This window comes from Mastigoproctus giganteus, chromosome 8 (assembly GCF_048544385.1).
Source record: "Mastigoproctus giganteus isolate SK-2022 chromosome 8, ASM4854438v1, whole genome shotgun sequence".
NCBI classification, from domain to species: Eukaryota; Metazoa; Arthropoda; class Arachnida; order Uropygi; family Thelyphonidae; genus Mastigoproctus; species Mastigoproctus giganteus.
Window position 1 is genome coordinate 162,713,484 of NC_143582.1, and position 15,071 is coordinate 162,728,554.

The 15,071-nt window shown below is 38.7% G+C and overlaps 1 protein-coding gene across 1 annotated transcript in view; it reads right to left on the reverse strand.

Moving 5' to 3' along the window:
• The window catches only part of ArgRS (arginine--tRNA ligase-like protein), a 222,813-nt gene that overhangs the window by 9,260 nt on the left and 198,482 nt on the right, over nucleotides 1-15,071 (reverse strand). The window contains exon 14 of the mRNA XM_090379871.1: nucleotides 14,697-14,944. Coding sequence (XP_090235997.1) covers nucleotides 14,697-14,944 — 248 coding nt within the window. The remainder of the gene's footprint in view (nucleotides 1-14,696; nucleotides 14,945-15,071) is intronic.

Sequence of the window (15,071 nt, forward strand, 5' to 3'; positions counted from 1 at the left end):
CCAATACGACGCTCAGTTGTAGGCGTGACATAGGAACCTGTGCAATCAATTTATGCAGTTTTGTATTATCTGGATCCAAAACTTTAACCACTTCTTCCAAGTTTCTTTTAATAAATTCTCCTTCTCCATATGGACATTTGGCACGAGCAATATTCCAAGCTATTAAAAAACTAGCTTCGTTTGCTCTGTCATCTTCGCGACTAAAAGAAGACAAGAGTCCTTGTTGCTTATGAAGACCAGATTGCAAGGACTTAAGTTTCTCTGTTCGCAATTTTGAATTGAGTGGATATTGAATTGAAAAGTGGGGATGATTTACTTTGTAATGTCGACGTAAATTGCTTGCTTTGCAGTTTGCAATTGTAACTTTACAAATAAGACACAACGACTTTCCATTATTGTCAATAAAAGCAAAATTTTCTACCCATTCTTCTTGAAAAATTCTATTTTCTTGTTCGTATTTTCGTTTTTTGATGTTTTCTGAGGTCATGTTATCAAAAAAATTAAATAAATTTAATTCCAAAGTCTGAAATTGAAACAAAATAAATTAATTTATGGCGCGGAAAAATTACGCTCCGTAAACAAGTTTAAATTGCTTAATAAAAAGTCTACTTACCAGATTTTTTGAAAAAGCACAAAAAGCACTGCTGGCCGATGACGCCAGCAGTGTAAATGCACGCGGATTTATTTATAATCAAAATAAAAATTGCAAAATATCTAGACATAAAAAAAAAATAAACACAACATAAAATCCTTATAACAAAATATTAGTTACTTAGTTAATTTAACAAGATTCAGTGAAAAAAAAAAAGTTCTGAAATAATAAAAAAAAAAAAAAAAAAAAAACGGATTTAAATTTTCAATGGGAGCCACAAATAACTAAACGAAGAGCGGCATGCGGCTCTGAGAGCTGCATTTGCCCACAGTTGGTCTAAAATATCTCACTGCATCACAAAATATGCAAATATTGCATTAAGAAGTTATTTATTGATATTAATTATTTTACACCATAATTCATATAACACACACACTGAAAAATTTCCCATAAACATGATGCTATTTTACATTCATTATAATGACCTTGAAAGATGAACAAATTCTAAGTGACCCCAAAAATTTTCTCTATCTTGTGTTTTACTTATTTTATTACAATATTTACAATTCAAAATGAAAGAATATTAAAGCTAATGATTATGAACTTCAGGGCTGATTGTGAGAAATCACTGACAATTTCTCACACTTGTTGGCACAACAAAATTAAATTGACTAGAAATTCGTTTCAGTATATGCACATAGAGTACGTTGATATGGCTCTTACAAAGTGGGTAGCTTTGCCAACTTCACTATAAAAATTATGATTTTATGAGCTGTATATAAAATGGCATGTGTTCTAATACCAATATTGCTAAATGGCTCAATATTCATAAGAGTACACAGCTCATCATTCAGATAGATTGAAAATTTAGAGGATCAGAGAAAAAATGGTAAATTCACCAGGAAGGATCAGAGCATAAAAGGCAAAGTATACAGACCTTTAAACGATACCCTTACAATGGCTAATGATAAGGCATATAAAAAACATTCCCATAGCTGGAGATATTTTAAGAACTAAGGTTGAATCATTTGGGCATCAGTTGAATACTGAAGACTGTCCCCTGTTTCCAGAAATCAATGGACACTGCTCGTCGTGGACTAATGTTATTAGTGGAGTCCCTCAGGGCTCAGTGTTGGGTCCATTATTGTTTTCTGTATTTATAAATGATATTGATGATGGTATATCAAGCTTAATGTCCAAGTTTGCAGACAATACAAAGGTTGGCAGGGTTGTTAAGGACACTACTGACAGTATGCTGCTGCAACAGGATCTGGAAAGGTTGAGCAGATGGGCTGAGAGGTGGCAAATGAAGTTTAACATTGACAAATGTAAAGTACTACACATAGGAAATAGCAACCCCAGAGCGACGTATCAACTCTGTGGTACTACACTGACAGTGGTAAAGAAATGAAAGGGACCTGGGGGTGGTTGTACAGGCAGATATGAAGTTCTCTGAGCAGTGCAGATGGGCTGCAAGAGTAGCTCATGGTGTATTGTCGAGTACACCATGTACTCTGTCGAACGAGTACAGAGAAGGGCAACAAGATTAGTGAATGGACAAAGGGGTGCTCTTACGAAGAAAGGCTTAAGTTTTGCAAATTACAGTGTCTGGAGACTAGGCACCAGCGAGGTGATACGAAAGAGGTGTATAAAGCCTTGAATGGTTTGAGCTTGCTCAATGCTGATGGGATTCTTCCTCTCGCTCAGAATAATCACCTGAGAGGGCATAAATTCAAATTGAGGAAAGACAGATGTAGGATAGACGTGCAGAAATTTGCCTTTAGCCAGCAGGTGGTTGGTTGGTGGAACAGACTTCCATCCCTTGTGGTGGAGGTTGATAGCCTAAATAAGTTTAAGGCTCAGCTGGACAGGTATTTTGAACGAACAGAGGGGTGAAGTGGAAGTGGTTTTTTTTTTGTCATCACTCAAACTTAGAGGAAAATGTGTTTTGAAGACTATGCATGTTTCAGGATATACTAAGGAATGAAGAGGAACTCATTCCAGATATAATGGAACCTGAAATTTCTAGTGATGAAGAGGAGGAACCTACCACAATTGAGCAAGAAGTTTTGTTGACGGATTCTGAGATTACCTTGTTTTTTTCAAGCACAGCTTCACCACAAACGTGAATTAACCACTATTAAATTGGTTGGTTGGTTACTTAATTTTTTAGGTGCATTGGTGGCTTAGGCCACAATGGGCCAAGTCAAAAATGTAATATAATTAAAATAGCTTATTTAAATATGATTATATATATTAATTGATTGTGAAAATATAAAAAATTTGATATACTGCCTGTCAGATAAAATCTGACCAAGTGTATAAGGCTCAGTCATTAGCATTAGTAGAGGCATATGATGCAAGAAAGCAAGCTTATGCAGCATCAGCCAAAAAAAAAAAAAATTTCCATTTCATCCCTCCGTTTGTTCAAAATACCTGTCCAGCTAAACGTTAAATTTATTTAGGCTATCAACTTCCCAAAGAGGGATGGAAGTCCATTCCACCAACCAACTACCGCTGGCTAAAGGCAAATTTCTGCACATCTATCCTACATCTGTCTTTCCTCAATTTGAATTTATGCCCTCTTAGATGATTATTCTGAGTATGAAGAAGAATCCCATCAGCATTGAGCATGCTCAAACCATTCAAGGGTTTATACACCTCTATTAGATCACCTCGCCGGTGCCTAGTCTCCAGACACTGTAATTTACAAACCTTAAGCCTTTCTTCATAAGAGCAACCCTTTGTTCCATTCACAAATCTTGTTGCTCTTCTCTATACTCGTTCCAGCAGCTCTACATCCTTCTTGAAGTGAGACTTCCAGACCTGTATACAGTACTCAAGGTGTGGCCAGACCTGATCTGACCATTGCCTTATACAAGGAAATAATCACCTCCTTATCCCTGCTAGAAAAATTCCTGTATATCATTGACAAGACACCATGAGCTACTCTTGCAGCCCATCTGCACTGCTCAGAAAACTTCATATCTGCCAGCACAATTACCCCCAGGTCCTTTTCATTCTCTACCACTGTCAGTGTAGTACCAGAGATGATATCTCTGGGGTTACTATTTCCCATATGTAGTACTTTACATTTGTCAATGTTAAACTTCATTTGCCACCTCAGCCCATCTGCTCATCCTTTCCAGATCCTGCTGCAGCAGCATACTGTCAGTATTGTCCTTAACAACCCTGCCAACTTGGACATTAAGCTTGATATACCATCATCAATTTCATTTATAAATACAGAAAACAACAATGGACCCAACACTGAACCCTGAGGGACTTCACTAATAACATTAGTCCATGATGAACAGTGTCCGTTGATTATCACTCTCTGTTTTCTCTCCCTCAACCATCCATTTATCCATAGCAGCAATTTGCCTCCAATGCCACACTGCTCCAATCTGTGCAGCAGTCTTCCATGTGCAACAGTATCAAATGCCTTTCTAAGATCCAAATATATAATATCAAAGTTATTGCCTGCATCCAGTTCTTTTGTGACTGCATCATAGTATCCAATCAAATTGGTCAGGCAAGACTTTCCCTTAACAAAACCATGCTGTGTCTGAGCTATAACTGAAGTCTTGTCTAGATGATCCTGCAGTGCTTCTTTAACCAGTGCCTCCATTAATTTTCCTGGAACAGAAGTTAAACTCACAGGTCTATAATTACTTGTGTCAGCCTTTGATCCTCCTTTGTGAATTGGGGTCACATTTGCACATTTCCAGTCTATGGGTACCTCCCCTGAATCCAAAGAAGCTCTCATAATTATGGCTAAGGGTTTGCTTACTTCCTTTGCTGCCTCCTTTAATATAACTGGATAGATCCCATCCACCATAGGTGCCTTTTTTATGTTTATCCTCAACAATTTCTCCTCCACTTTCCTCTCAGTTATTACAAAATCATCTAGCTCACTGCCAGAGTTTACTTCACCTCTGGCATTCCCCTCGCTGAATAACTCCTCATGTGTGAATGTCGATTAAAAATATTCATTTAGTTTGTTAGTTACCTGAGCAGGATCATCAACAGTTGAACCATCGATATCAAGTGGACCAATCTGATTCATCCCCTTCCTTCTAGAGTTTATATAGGTAAAGAACTCTTTGCTGTTTTTCTTTGGATCCTTTGCCAAGGATTTTTAATAATCTGCCTTTGCCTGCCTAATCTCCTTTGTGACTTGGTTACAGACCAGCTTATATCTATCATAGGCTTCCACGTCACCCATTAATTTATATGTATCCCATGCATTTTTCTTCTCTGCCATATGTCTCATTAGTTCATCTGACATCCATTTAGGCCTAAACCTTAAACAATATTTCTTAGTTGGTATGTAAAGCTTAGTAGCTTCCAAGATAAATTCTTTGAATGCTTCCCATTTTGAATCTGCTGTTGGTAACATCATCAGTTGGTCCCACTGTATAGAATTTAAATACTGTCTCAGACCATCGTAGTCGCCTTTACAAAAGCAAAAAACCCTTCCCTTTACTCCTGATGGTAGTTACCTCTTTGAGTAAATCCCACTTCAGTACAACACTGTGATCACTGCCACCTAGTGGTTCCTTTACCTGCAGATTCTTAATGCATGAAGAATCACTACTGATAATCAGATCAAGAGTATTACTCCCTCTAGTTGCCTCCCGAACATGCTGATGTAGAAAACAATCATCCAATAAATCCACAAAAGACTTGCTAGTGTGTGAGTGACCAACCCACAAATTCAGTCAATATCTGGGAAATTAAAATCCCCCATTATAAGACTCTCAGATTTACTGGCCCACTCTATTTCCTGGTACAGTTTCTTATTATACTCATCAGAGTCATTAGGCCTATAGCACACTCCTACTCTCAATTTTGATCTCCCAATGCTTATTTCAACACCAAACTGACTCAACACTGCACTGTCCAACAATGTCAGCTGCTTCACTTCCTTGAATTTTATGTGTTTCTTAATTAATAGCATAACCCCTCCTCCCTTCCTATCCTGTCTATCCTTGCTGTATACATTGTACTCCCCAAATTCCAGTTCTGCATTCCTTATATCTGTATGAAACCACATCTCTGATATCCCAACAATATCTGCCTTTGATGTTTTGAGCAATACCTCAAATTCATCAAATTTATTTACCAAACTCCTAGCATTTACACGCAAGGATACATGCACCTGTTCCTATTCGTAACGACCCTAACACAACCCAAGTGTTTACTTGTACTGCAATGACTCCCAGTAGTTTCTGAAATATCCTGCATCTTATTTTCCAGGCTGCTGCTCATTCAAATAGAAGCAGTGCAAGAATCGATTTCACCTCTGCCAGTGGCTACTGTAAATCTATTAGTCCTTGTATCCCCCAAGCTAGCAGGTTCCCGACCCACTTAACACTGCCTCGATAGCATTAGCAAATATTCTTGCATCCCTTCCATTTAAGTGTATCCCATCCCTGTAGAAGCAGTTTCTCCTGTTAACAGTCAGACAGCTATGTGGTAAAATGTAAACATTGCACATCAATAAAACAAGGACACTCCATTAAAAGAAGTAAAACTGTCAGAATGGTAATACAATACTTGCACATAGGAGGGTCACCTGCCCTCTAAAGAAAACAATGGGCTAGATGGCTATGTCTTATGTGAGAAAGAACAACTTCCACTCTTTTAAGCTAACTGGACTGCCACTGCTTTAGAGCTCTGTCAATAAGATAATTTATTTTTGCAAGTTATTTGGATTTCTAGCATCCTTTCCTGGCTTTGGAAAGGCAGAGACAACTGCCTTTTGCCAGTAAAATTGATATCCAATTACAACTTTTTGGGTATCCAGTTTTCTTTCTGATGGTTCACTGCAGGTGATGGTTCTCTGTTTTCAAACTTCTCGACTAATGCTAGTGTTCCCCAAGGTTCAGTTCTTTCTCCCACACTTTCCCTCTTGTACATTAATGATCTCCTTCCATTGACTAGAAATCCTATTCATAGTTGTGCTGATGATAGCACATTGCATTCCACCTTCCAGCCGTGTCTTGCACAAACAATTTCTTGAATATCAACTACCAATTCCTTAAATGCTGATCTCCAGGTAATTTCCCAGTGGGGCAAAGATAACTTAGTTGATTTAAATCCTTCTAAAACTTAGTCCTGTCTTATATCTCGAAAAAAGAATTCTTCTGTTCCTATGCCTATCTTCAATGATAATCTGATTTCTAGGCAAGATCATATATCTCTATTAGGGATTATCCTGACTTCTAATTTCTCCTGGCATAAGCACATTACAAATATTGCTTCTTCTGCATCTAAAAAACTGGGTTTTCTCTTTTGCTCTTGGCATTACGTTTCTTCCAAAAGCTGTCCACACTCTGTACAAATTGCAAATACGCCCTACCATCGAATACTGTTCCGGGGTGGTGCCCCAAAATCTCTCCAGGCTTCTAGATCCATTCAACAGAGGGCAGTTAGGTTAATTAATAACTCATCTCTAACAGAGTCTATCCACTCTGTCTGATAGACATTCTGTTTCTGCTGCATGCCTTTTCTATAGATACTTCCATGAGCATTATTATTTTGATTTGGCTGAAGAGAGCTGGAATTACAGACTAATTCCAGCTCTCTTCCAAAGAAGTCTGAATGTGTCAAAACCAGTTAACATCCTTTTACTGTCCAACTTCAAACTCGCAGAACCAACTTTTCTTTTCTCATTTATTCATTCAACTTCTGTTCTCAGGAACCGCCTTCCTTCATACGTATTTCCTGAAAATTACGATCTACAGAAGTTCAAGTTTAATATCAACAAGTATCTTCTTTCATCCTCTCAACCTTCAGCTAGCCCATGCATGGTAATAAGTATTGTAGGTTCTAATACCTCTCGTGTTTAAGGTTTTCATAAAATAAAAAAATTCCAGCCAAATCACTTTCCCTAATCCAAATGTGGCTTGGGATCCATCAGAAGCAAATATCTAATTCATATTCAAAAAGACAGTGCAGCCTCTGCTGTACTTGCGACAGGACTAGATGAGGATTATATCTCAACAAAAACAAAGCTTACAATGAATGAGAAAATTAGTATACATACATTTTTGGTTGTGGTTAGTTTGTTGTGTCTCTGTAAAGGAGTCAGAGCGTTTAGCTTAGCATGCGAAGTAGAGCTGCAGGCAGACAGAAGCTAGGATGTCAGCCTTCCCCAAGTTGCTAAAGGAGATGTCCGAACGCCTGCAACGGTGGAGTGAATTCTTCAAAGCTTTGTATAATCACGACCCACCTCAGGGACCGCCAGCAACAGCACTCTCGATCGACCCCCCTGAGGTCTCCATGGTCGATGTTGAGCCTACAGTAGAAGAAGTGAAAGCAGCCATACAATCCCTGAAGAATGGCAGGGCACCAGGAGTGGACCAAGTCACCACAGAAGCGATCAAAGCCGGGGGAGATGTACTGCTTCGCCGACTACACTCGCTCCTCAAAACCATCTGGTGCACTGAACAAATTCCGCTAACATGGAGGAAAGCCATTATCGTACCGATCCACAAGAAAGGTGATAACCGGGACTGCAAGAACTACCGTGGCATCAGCCTCCTTTCCATCATCGGAAAGGTCTTTATGAAGATCATCCAGTCAAGACTGCAAAAACATCGCGAGCAAACCAGTCGAGAAGAACAGGCAGGATTTAGACCCGGGCGAGGATGCTGTGATCAAATCTTTGCCATTCGTCAGCTGATGGAGGAGAGGATCTGGTGTGGACAGCGAACCATCATTGTTTTCATTGACTTTAAGTCTGCTTTCGACTGTGTCCACCGGCCTGCCTTATGGAAACTACTAGAGGTTGAACATGTACCTCGAAAAGTCATCACACTCCTCCAAACTGCATACAACGGTTTAACCAGCCAGGTGCGCATTCAGAACGATTTATCTGAGGAATTTACCATCCAAACTGGAGTCCGCCAAGGGGATGTAGCCTCCCCGTTGCTTTTCAACATCGTGGTCGACGCCATTATGAGGCAAGCATTCAGAAACAGACAGGGCATACAATATGAAGGATCACTATGTGACTGACCTGATGTTTGCTGATGATAGTGCTATCCTTGCCGGTAACGACGCTGAAGCCACAGACATCCTCTACGACATTGCCCGCATTGCCCGGCCATACGGTTTGAAGATCAATGCTGGTAAGACAAAGGCCCTGACAACAGATGGGTCGCAAGCCACCATCTATCTCGAAGGCGTCCAGATCGAGCAAGTGCAGGACTTTAAATACCTTGGGTCGCTGGTCCAGGAGAAGAAAGTTGCATCCACCATGGAAATCCACAGCAGAATTGGACAGGCGGCCACTGCGTTCGCCTCGCTCAAATGGTGTCTGTGGAAGAGGACCAACATTTCCACAAAGACTAAAATCCGACTCTTCCGGACTTTGATCCTGCCCATTCTTCTTTACGAATCGGAAACATGGATTTGTCTCAAGTTAGATTTGAACAAACTTGAGGTATTCCAAATGCGATGCCTGCGGCAGATCATGGGCATCTCTCTTCGCGACCGCATCACTAATGATACCATCTGCGCCAGATGCCAACAGCAACCAACCATTGCCGACCAAATCCAGAAGCGAAGGCTTAGATGGTTTGGCCACATAGGTAGAATGGGCACGAACAGAATACCATCCACACTCCTTTGGAGACAACGACCCACCCAATGGAGCATCCAACGGACCGTGCCTAGGAAAACGTGGGCCAAGCAGGTGGAAAATGACTTGAAGAGCCGACGTCTCAACCTTAACCAGGCCAGGACTGACGCCATGGATCGTAAGGTATGGAAGAACATCACAGAGCAAGTCCGAAACCCTGCGGCACCTACAGCAGCATACTGGTTGTGTGGCCAACCGCCTCCCCCAGCTGCCAGCTAAGGACCAAAGAAGAAGAAGAAGAAGAAGAAGGGAGATGTTACAGGCTGGAAAAAAAGCATGCTAAGGTGGTGGGTGTTGCGTTGGTGATGGGACAATTTTTCCTACTGTGATATTTAAATCGCTGAGTAGCTATTGGATATGAATAGACAGTTGGCATCTGATGGGTATTATACAAGATTTCCCATCTTAGCTTGAAAGCAACGTCTAATATGGGGTGAACTGATAGAGATTTTAGTTTAAAATCATATTGTAGAGAGAAAACTGTATTCATCATCGAAATGATAACAGTGACCCATTTGCTTCAATATACAGGCTTTGGACAGGGGATATTCGAAATGCACCAGCAGCAATACATATCAGCTGATGGTGGCATAGCATTTGGTGTCTCCAGTGGTTTCCTGCATCTGCGCCATTTACTCTGTAAAAGCCAGAGGTGCGAGTTGTGTGTTGTTTTGTGAAGTGTAGTGTTGGGTTGTAATGTACCTCTGGCTTTTTGCCGAGGTGACCCCCTGATGGGTCCCCATGTTGTCTGCCACTAATGTCTGGGAAGCAGCCAAGGCAGTCCCAAAATCTCTGGCAGGTCCTGCTGCATAATTGCATGGGCTTTCAGTGGGAAGGACCTATATATATATATATATATATATATATATAAAAAAAAACATACATGAAGTGAGTGGTTCAGGTTTGGAGAGGGGTGGGGAAGAAAGATGGATGCATGAGGATGAAAGGAAAGGCATCCCTAATTACAACAGAGACAAGGCTCCACAGGCAAAAGGAGGGGGAGGGAAAGTGGGATTTAAAAGTAAGCCCAGCAACGGAGTCCAGCTGATCAACAGTTAGCACACAATGTCAGGTTCGTATAGATGGTCAAGTCCAGTTTTTTCTATGTTGAGGTTCACTCCTGGTGGTTATTGTGCCACCTTTCGGGTCCTTTTCTATGTTCCATAGAAAAGGACCCAAAACCTGCAGGCAGCCTCTGTGGACCTGTCAGGTCACTCATTGGTAGGTGGTATTAACTGATATAGTTCTATTAGTTAGGTAACTCATTATGACATTGAATAGATTAATCAGGATTTTTGCTTCATGCAGTCTGCCAAGGATGCTCGACCACCAGAGGGTGTCGAATGCTGGGTAAAATCAACTGCGATAATTAGGAAATACTTTTGCTTGCTCTGTTTGTTCTATTGCTGATAATAGATTCTGGAGGACATCCACTGTGGAGAGTCCCAGTTTGAAGCCAACTGCATTGGTGAGATCAAATTGGCATTGGAGTAGTGGGTTGTCAGTCTTGTGTGCAGTATACATTTGAAAAGCTTGCTGAGGCAGGAGAGTAGTGCGATAGGCTGATAAGAGGTCAGAAGGTCTGGAGGCTTTGGAGGTTTTTCAGTATGAGTTTAATGTTGACCTGTTTCCACTCTGCATTGGGAAGGTCCTTACCTGAAGTCAACCACTCGGGAAGGAAACTTCGGGTAGTTGCCTTCCGACCTCTTATCGGTCTATCACATTACTCTCCTGCCTCAGCAAGCTTTTCAAATGTCTACTGTACACAAGACTGACAACACACTATTCCAATGCCAATTGGATGATGGATGAGATCCTGGATTGTAACATTTAAAGACCCCTACTTTATCAACAGATATAGAAAAGAAGCCAGAAAAGGCAAAACAGAGAACAGGAAAGATGGAGTCATTTTCTAGAAAGAACAGTCCCACAGTTCCATTTGTCATCCATCATGGACTCAAAGATGAAGTGCCACCCCCCCCCACATAAAAGTTTGGAATCAGCATATGACAACAGTTTTCATTAATTTTTATTGAAATTAGTTATGACAACATAAGGTTTAATATAAAAAAAATTGACACATTACATATTTTAAATTAATTTTTTAACTTAATTTAATTTAATTTTTTTTAATAAGCATTGAAAAATTTACAGCAAAAAAAATATCGAAATGATTAATATTAACAACCATAATGATTCTTCATCAAAATATCCTCGATAAGATTTTATCACTGCTTTACACAGATGTAGCATTCTGGCAATTAATTTATAACAGTCTTGAGTAACATTATTCCAAGTGATCTGCAAGGTTCCCCACAAATTTTGTGAACATGGGCAGACTTCACAGACTTTGCAGTCTACATGATACTATATAAGCTCTATTGGGTTTAAGTCACGCAATTGGAGTGGCCACACCAAAATTTGCAACACCCTCTCCTGTTGTTTAGCTACTAGAAAGTCCCTGCACAGCTTAGAGCTGTGACTTCAAGTCATTGTCCTGTTGTAATATAAATTTTCTTCGACAAAGTTGAAGTCCAGAGGTTATTGCATTATGCTGTAAAATGTTTTATAGTCTTCTTTTCTTAAAATTCCTTCATTTCTGATGTCACCCACTCCAGAAAGACAGAAGCAACCAGATCATGAAGAAAGTTGAAAGGGTTGGTGTTTTTTTTAGGAGCATTAGCAACTAAGGCCATATTGCTCCGGGATATGCGGTGGTCATTCCCTGACCGCTCCGCATCCTCCGTATTTGGTGGTGACGGGCTTGAACCCAGGTCTAATCAAGAAACATGTGCTACGCACTGCGGCTCCTTCCCACCTGGCTACGTAGGCGCCAGATCATGAAGAAACAACTACCATGCTTGACTGTAAGCACTAAACAATGTGGCACCATTTTTTTTTCTTCAGTTGAATTGTCTCACAAACTATGCTTGGATCCAAAAATTTCAACTTTTGGATTTATCTGTCCACAGTATTTTTTTCCACTCTTCAACTACAATGTTGATGCTGCTTAACGCAAGCCAACCATTTCTTTCAATTTTGCGGTTTTAATAAGGTTTTTGGACTGTTACACAACCATGAAGTCCTGCTTGTTTAAGATGAAGTTTTACAATAGATGTAGACACAGGTGTTTCTCTGTTCTCATGCCTCAGAGGGCATAAATTCAAATTGAGGAAGGACGGATGTCGGATAGATGTGCGGAAATTTGCCTTTGGCCAGCGGGTGGTTGGATGGTGGAACCAACTTCCATCACTTGTTGTTGAAGTTGATAGCCTAAACAACAAATTTAAAGCTCAACTGGACAGGTATATCGAACGAACGGAGGGATGAAATGGGAGTGGTGTGTGTGTGTTTTTTTTTTTTTTTTTTTGGCTGATGCTGAATAAGCTTGCTTTCTTGCATCATATGCCTCTACTAATGCTAATGCTTATTGAATTCAGTTCAGATTTTAGGTGTAGTAAGTTGCTGATTGCATTTAGAAATCAGTGTTATGGTCTTTTGTGCTACCATGTTACATGTCCTGATCATGGTTTGTCCTTTAAACTGCCAGTCTCTTTGAATTGCCAAATCACAGTTTGTACACCTTTAAATGAATGAAACACCTTGGCTTTTGCCAATACTTCTCATGGAATAACTTTCTTTATACGGAGTTATAATAGCACTTCTTTTTTAACACTTACTTTCTCATTTCTTGACATGTCTATCTCGAAACACAAAAACTTACACCAAACACTCATAAGTTACAGCTCTTACTCCTTGATTTATATTATTGCAAAACCTCTTCTATAATATTGAAATGACATTCCCATTTTCTAGAATATTCTAAAAGCAGCAACCACATTCAAGAATCTTTTACACCCATCTGGAATATTCTTGACTATTCTAGAAATTTCTTAAATATTATTTCAGTGTTTTGATTTTTATACATAATAGAAAATATTTTAATAAAAATTGGTAAACAAGTTGGTCCTATTTTAATAAAACCTTTTAGATGGGAGTGTACTACATAACAGGTTCCTCAACAGATCTACAGAGGATCCTAAGAAGAAACAACACCTTTCTACATGCCATCTCCGCAGCTTGGAAAGATTGCATCCTCTCCTCTTAGAAACTGCTCTCAACACTAGGAATGTGAGCTTAAAAGCAACACAAAATACCAAGAACATGAATTAACTAAAAGGGATCTGCCATGAAAAGACTAGCCATCTCAAGCAACTTGAGAAAGTTAATGATAGTACAATAAATGTGTCAAATAATTTTAGAAAACACCATTTTTAAGTGTGGCCTACAGGATACTCCAAAATTTAAGTTAAAATAATTTTGGATTATACTGAATTTCAAATGATTTTAGGAACCATTGTTTCATTTGGTTTCTCTCATGTAGAGTCAAACCTTCACTGTCCTGGCCTGGGTTTGTTATCATTAGTCACGGGACTAGACACCCCTTAAGCAGTACTGACCACCCCTTCACCTCACTCATGCCCTATATTCTTATTTCATTATGTTCATCAACGTCAATGTTTTTCATTCACCAAGTCAGCAGTTTTTCCTCTGCAGGTAAGTTCATCAATCTTAAATTTTATTATAAAATTACGATAACACTCAAAAACATTTCTGCCAATACTAAGAAAAAAAATTTTTTTGAAAGTTAAGGTTTTATAGAGTTTAATTAAAGTTGGTCACCTTATTTTCAAGTTTTCCTAATGTGTTCTACAATATTTATCATTGATCATTTGTTTTCTTGAACAACATCACACAGACAATTTATTCTGTTCATACATTTTTTTAAAATTTAATTTTTAGCTTTGGTTAATCTACTTCAGCTTTTTTCCTTTGTTTTCTTAAAAAATTGTTGTCTTGATAACAGAATAACAAACAGAAAGAAAATCAAAATATTGTATTAAAAGCAAGTTGTTTTTAGTTAATTGAATGTACTTTCCCATTTCAAACACAATGAACTTATTTCAAAATATATGAAGTGAAGTAAATTTTACTCTTACTTACTTTTATATTTATTATTATACTATGTAATGTCTTTCATCAAAAATATTTCTTTATATTTTTACAGGTGTCTTTTTTTTTAATTTTGCCGAATCAACCGAATTTTTGCAGTTCTCTTCTGTAGATATTAAAGCAAAGAAGACTGATTGAATCCTTGTCATAATATGGGATGCACTAAAAGCACAATATCAAACTGACTCCACTATTTTTTCTATATCTAATTTATTCTCATGATGGGGAAAAAATCTGTAAATATTTATATAAATTTTAGAGATGCACTCACTGCTTAACAGGGCTCTTTCTAAGAGCAATAGTATTATTTGTGAAGCAAAATGTAAAGCACTGATTGGATGCATGAAATCAAACATGAGGGGAGAGGAGAGCCAAACTTTTGAGAACTGAAAGTGTTATTTAAATTAACATTATGAATTATACAGTAACATAACTTACCTGTATTTTTGTCCTTTTCAACACAGTAACAGTTATCATAAAATTCTGAAAACGTTACTGACAGCTCATATAAATATTCACATAACGTATGGAGAGAAAGATCTTGGAGAATGGCAGTTATTACTTCTGGAAATTTAAGTAACATTTTTCCTAGTTTCCATTCCTTTGGATGTTCTAATTCTATTTTAGTAGTCTGTGCAGCTTTGTCTAAGATGTCCTTAGTAATATTTGCAGTTCTCGTAATAGATCTAAGTATCAAGAACAAGAAGATTTTGCTTCAGAAATCAGTCAATTTTTTATAGCAAAACATATAAAATAAGATTACTGCATAGAAAAGATTTAATCTCCTAGAATTTTTTCTGTTAGTCAAGGTAT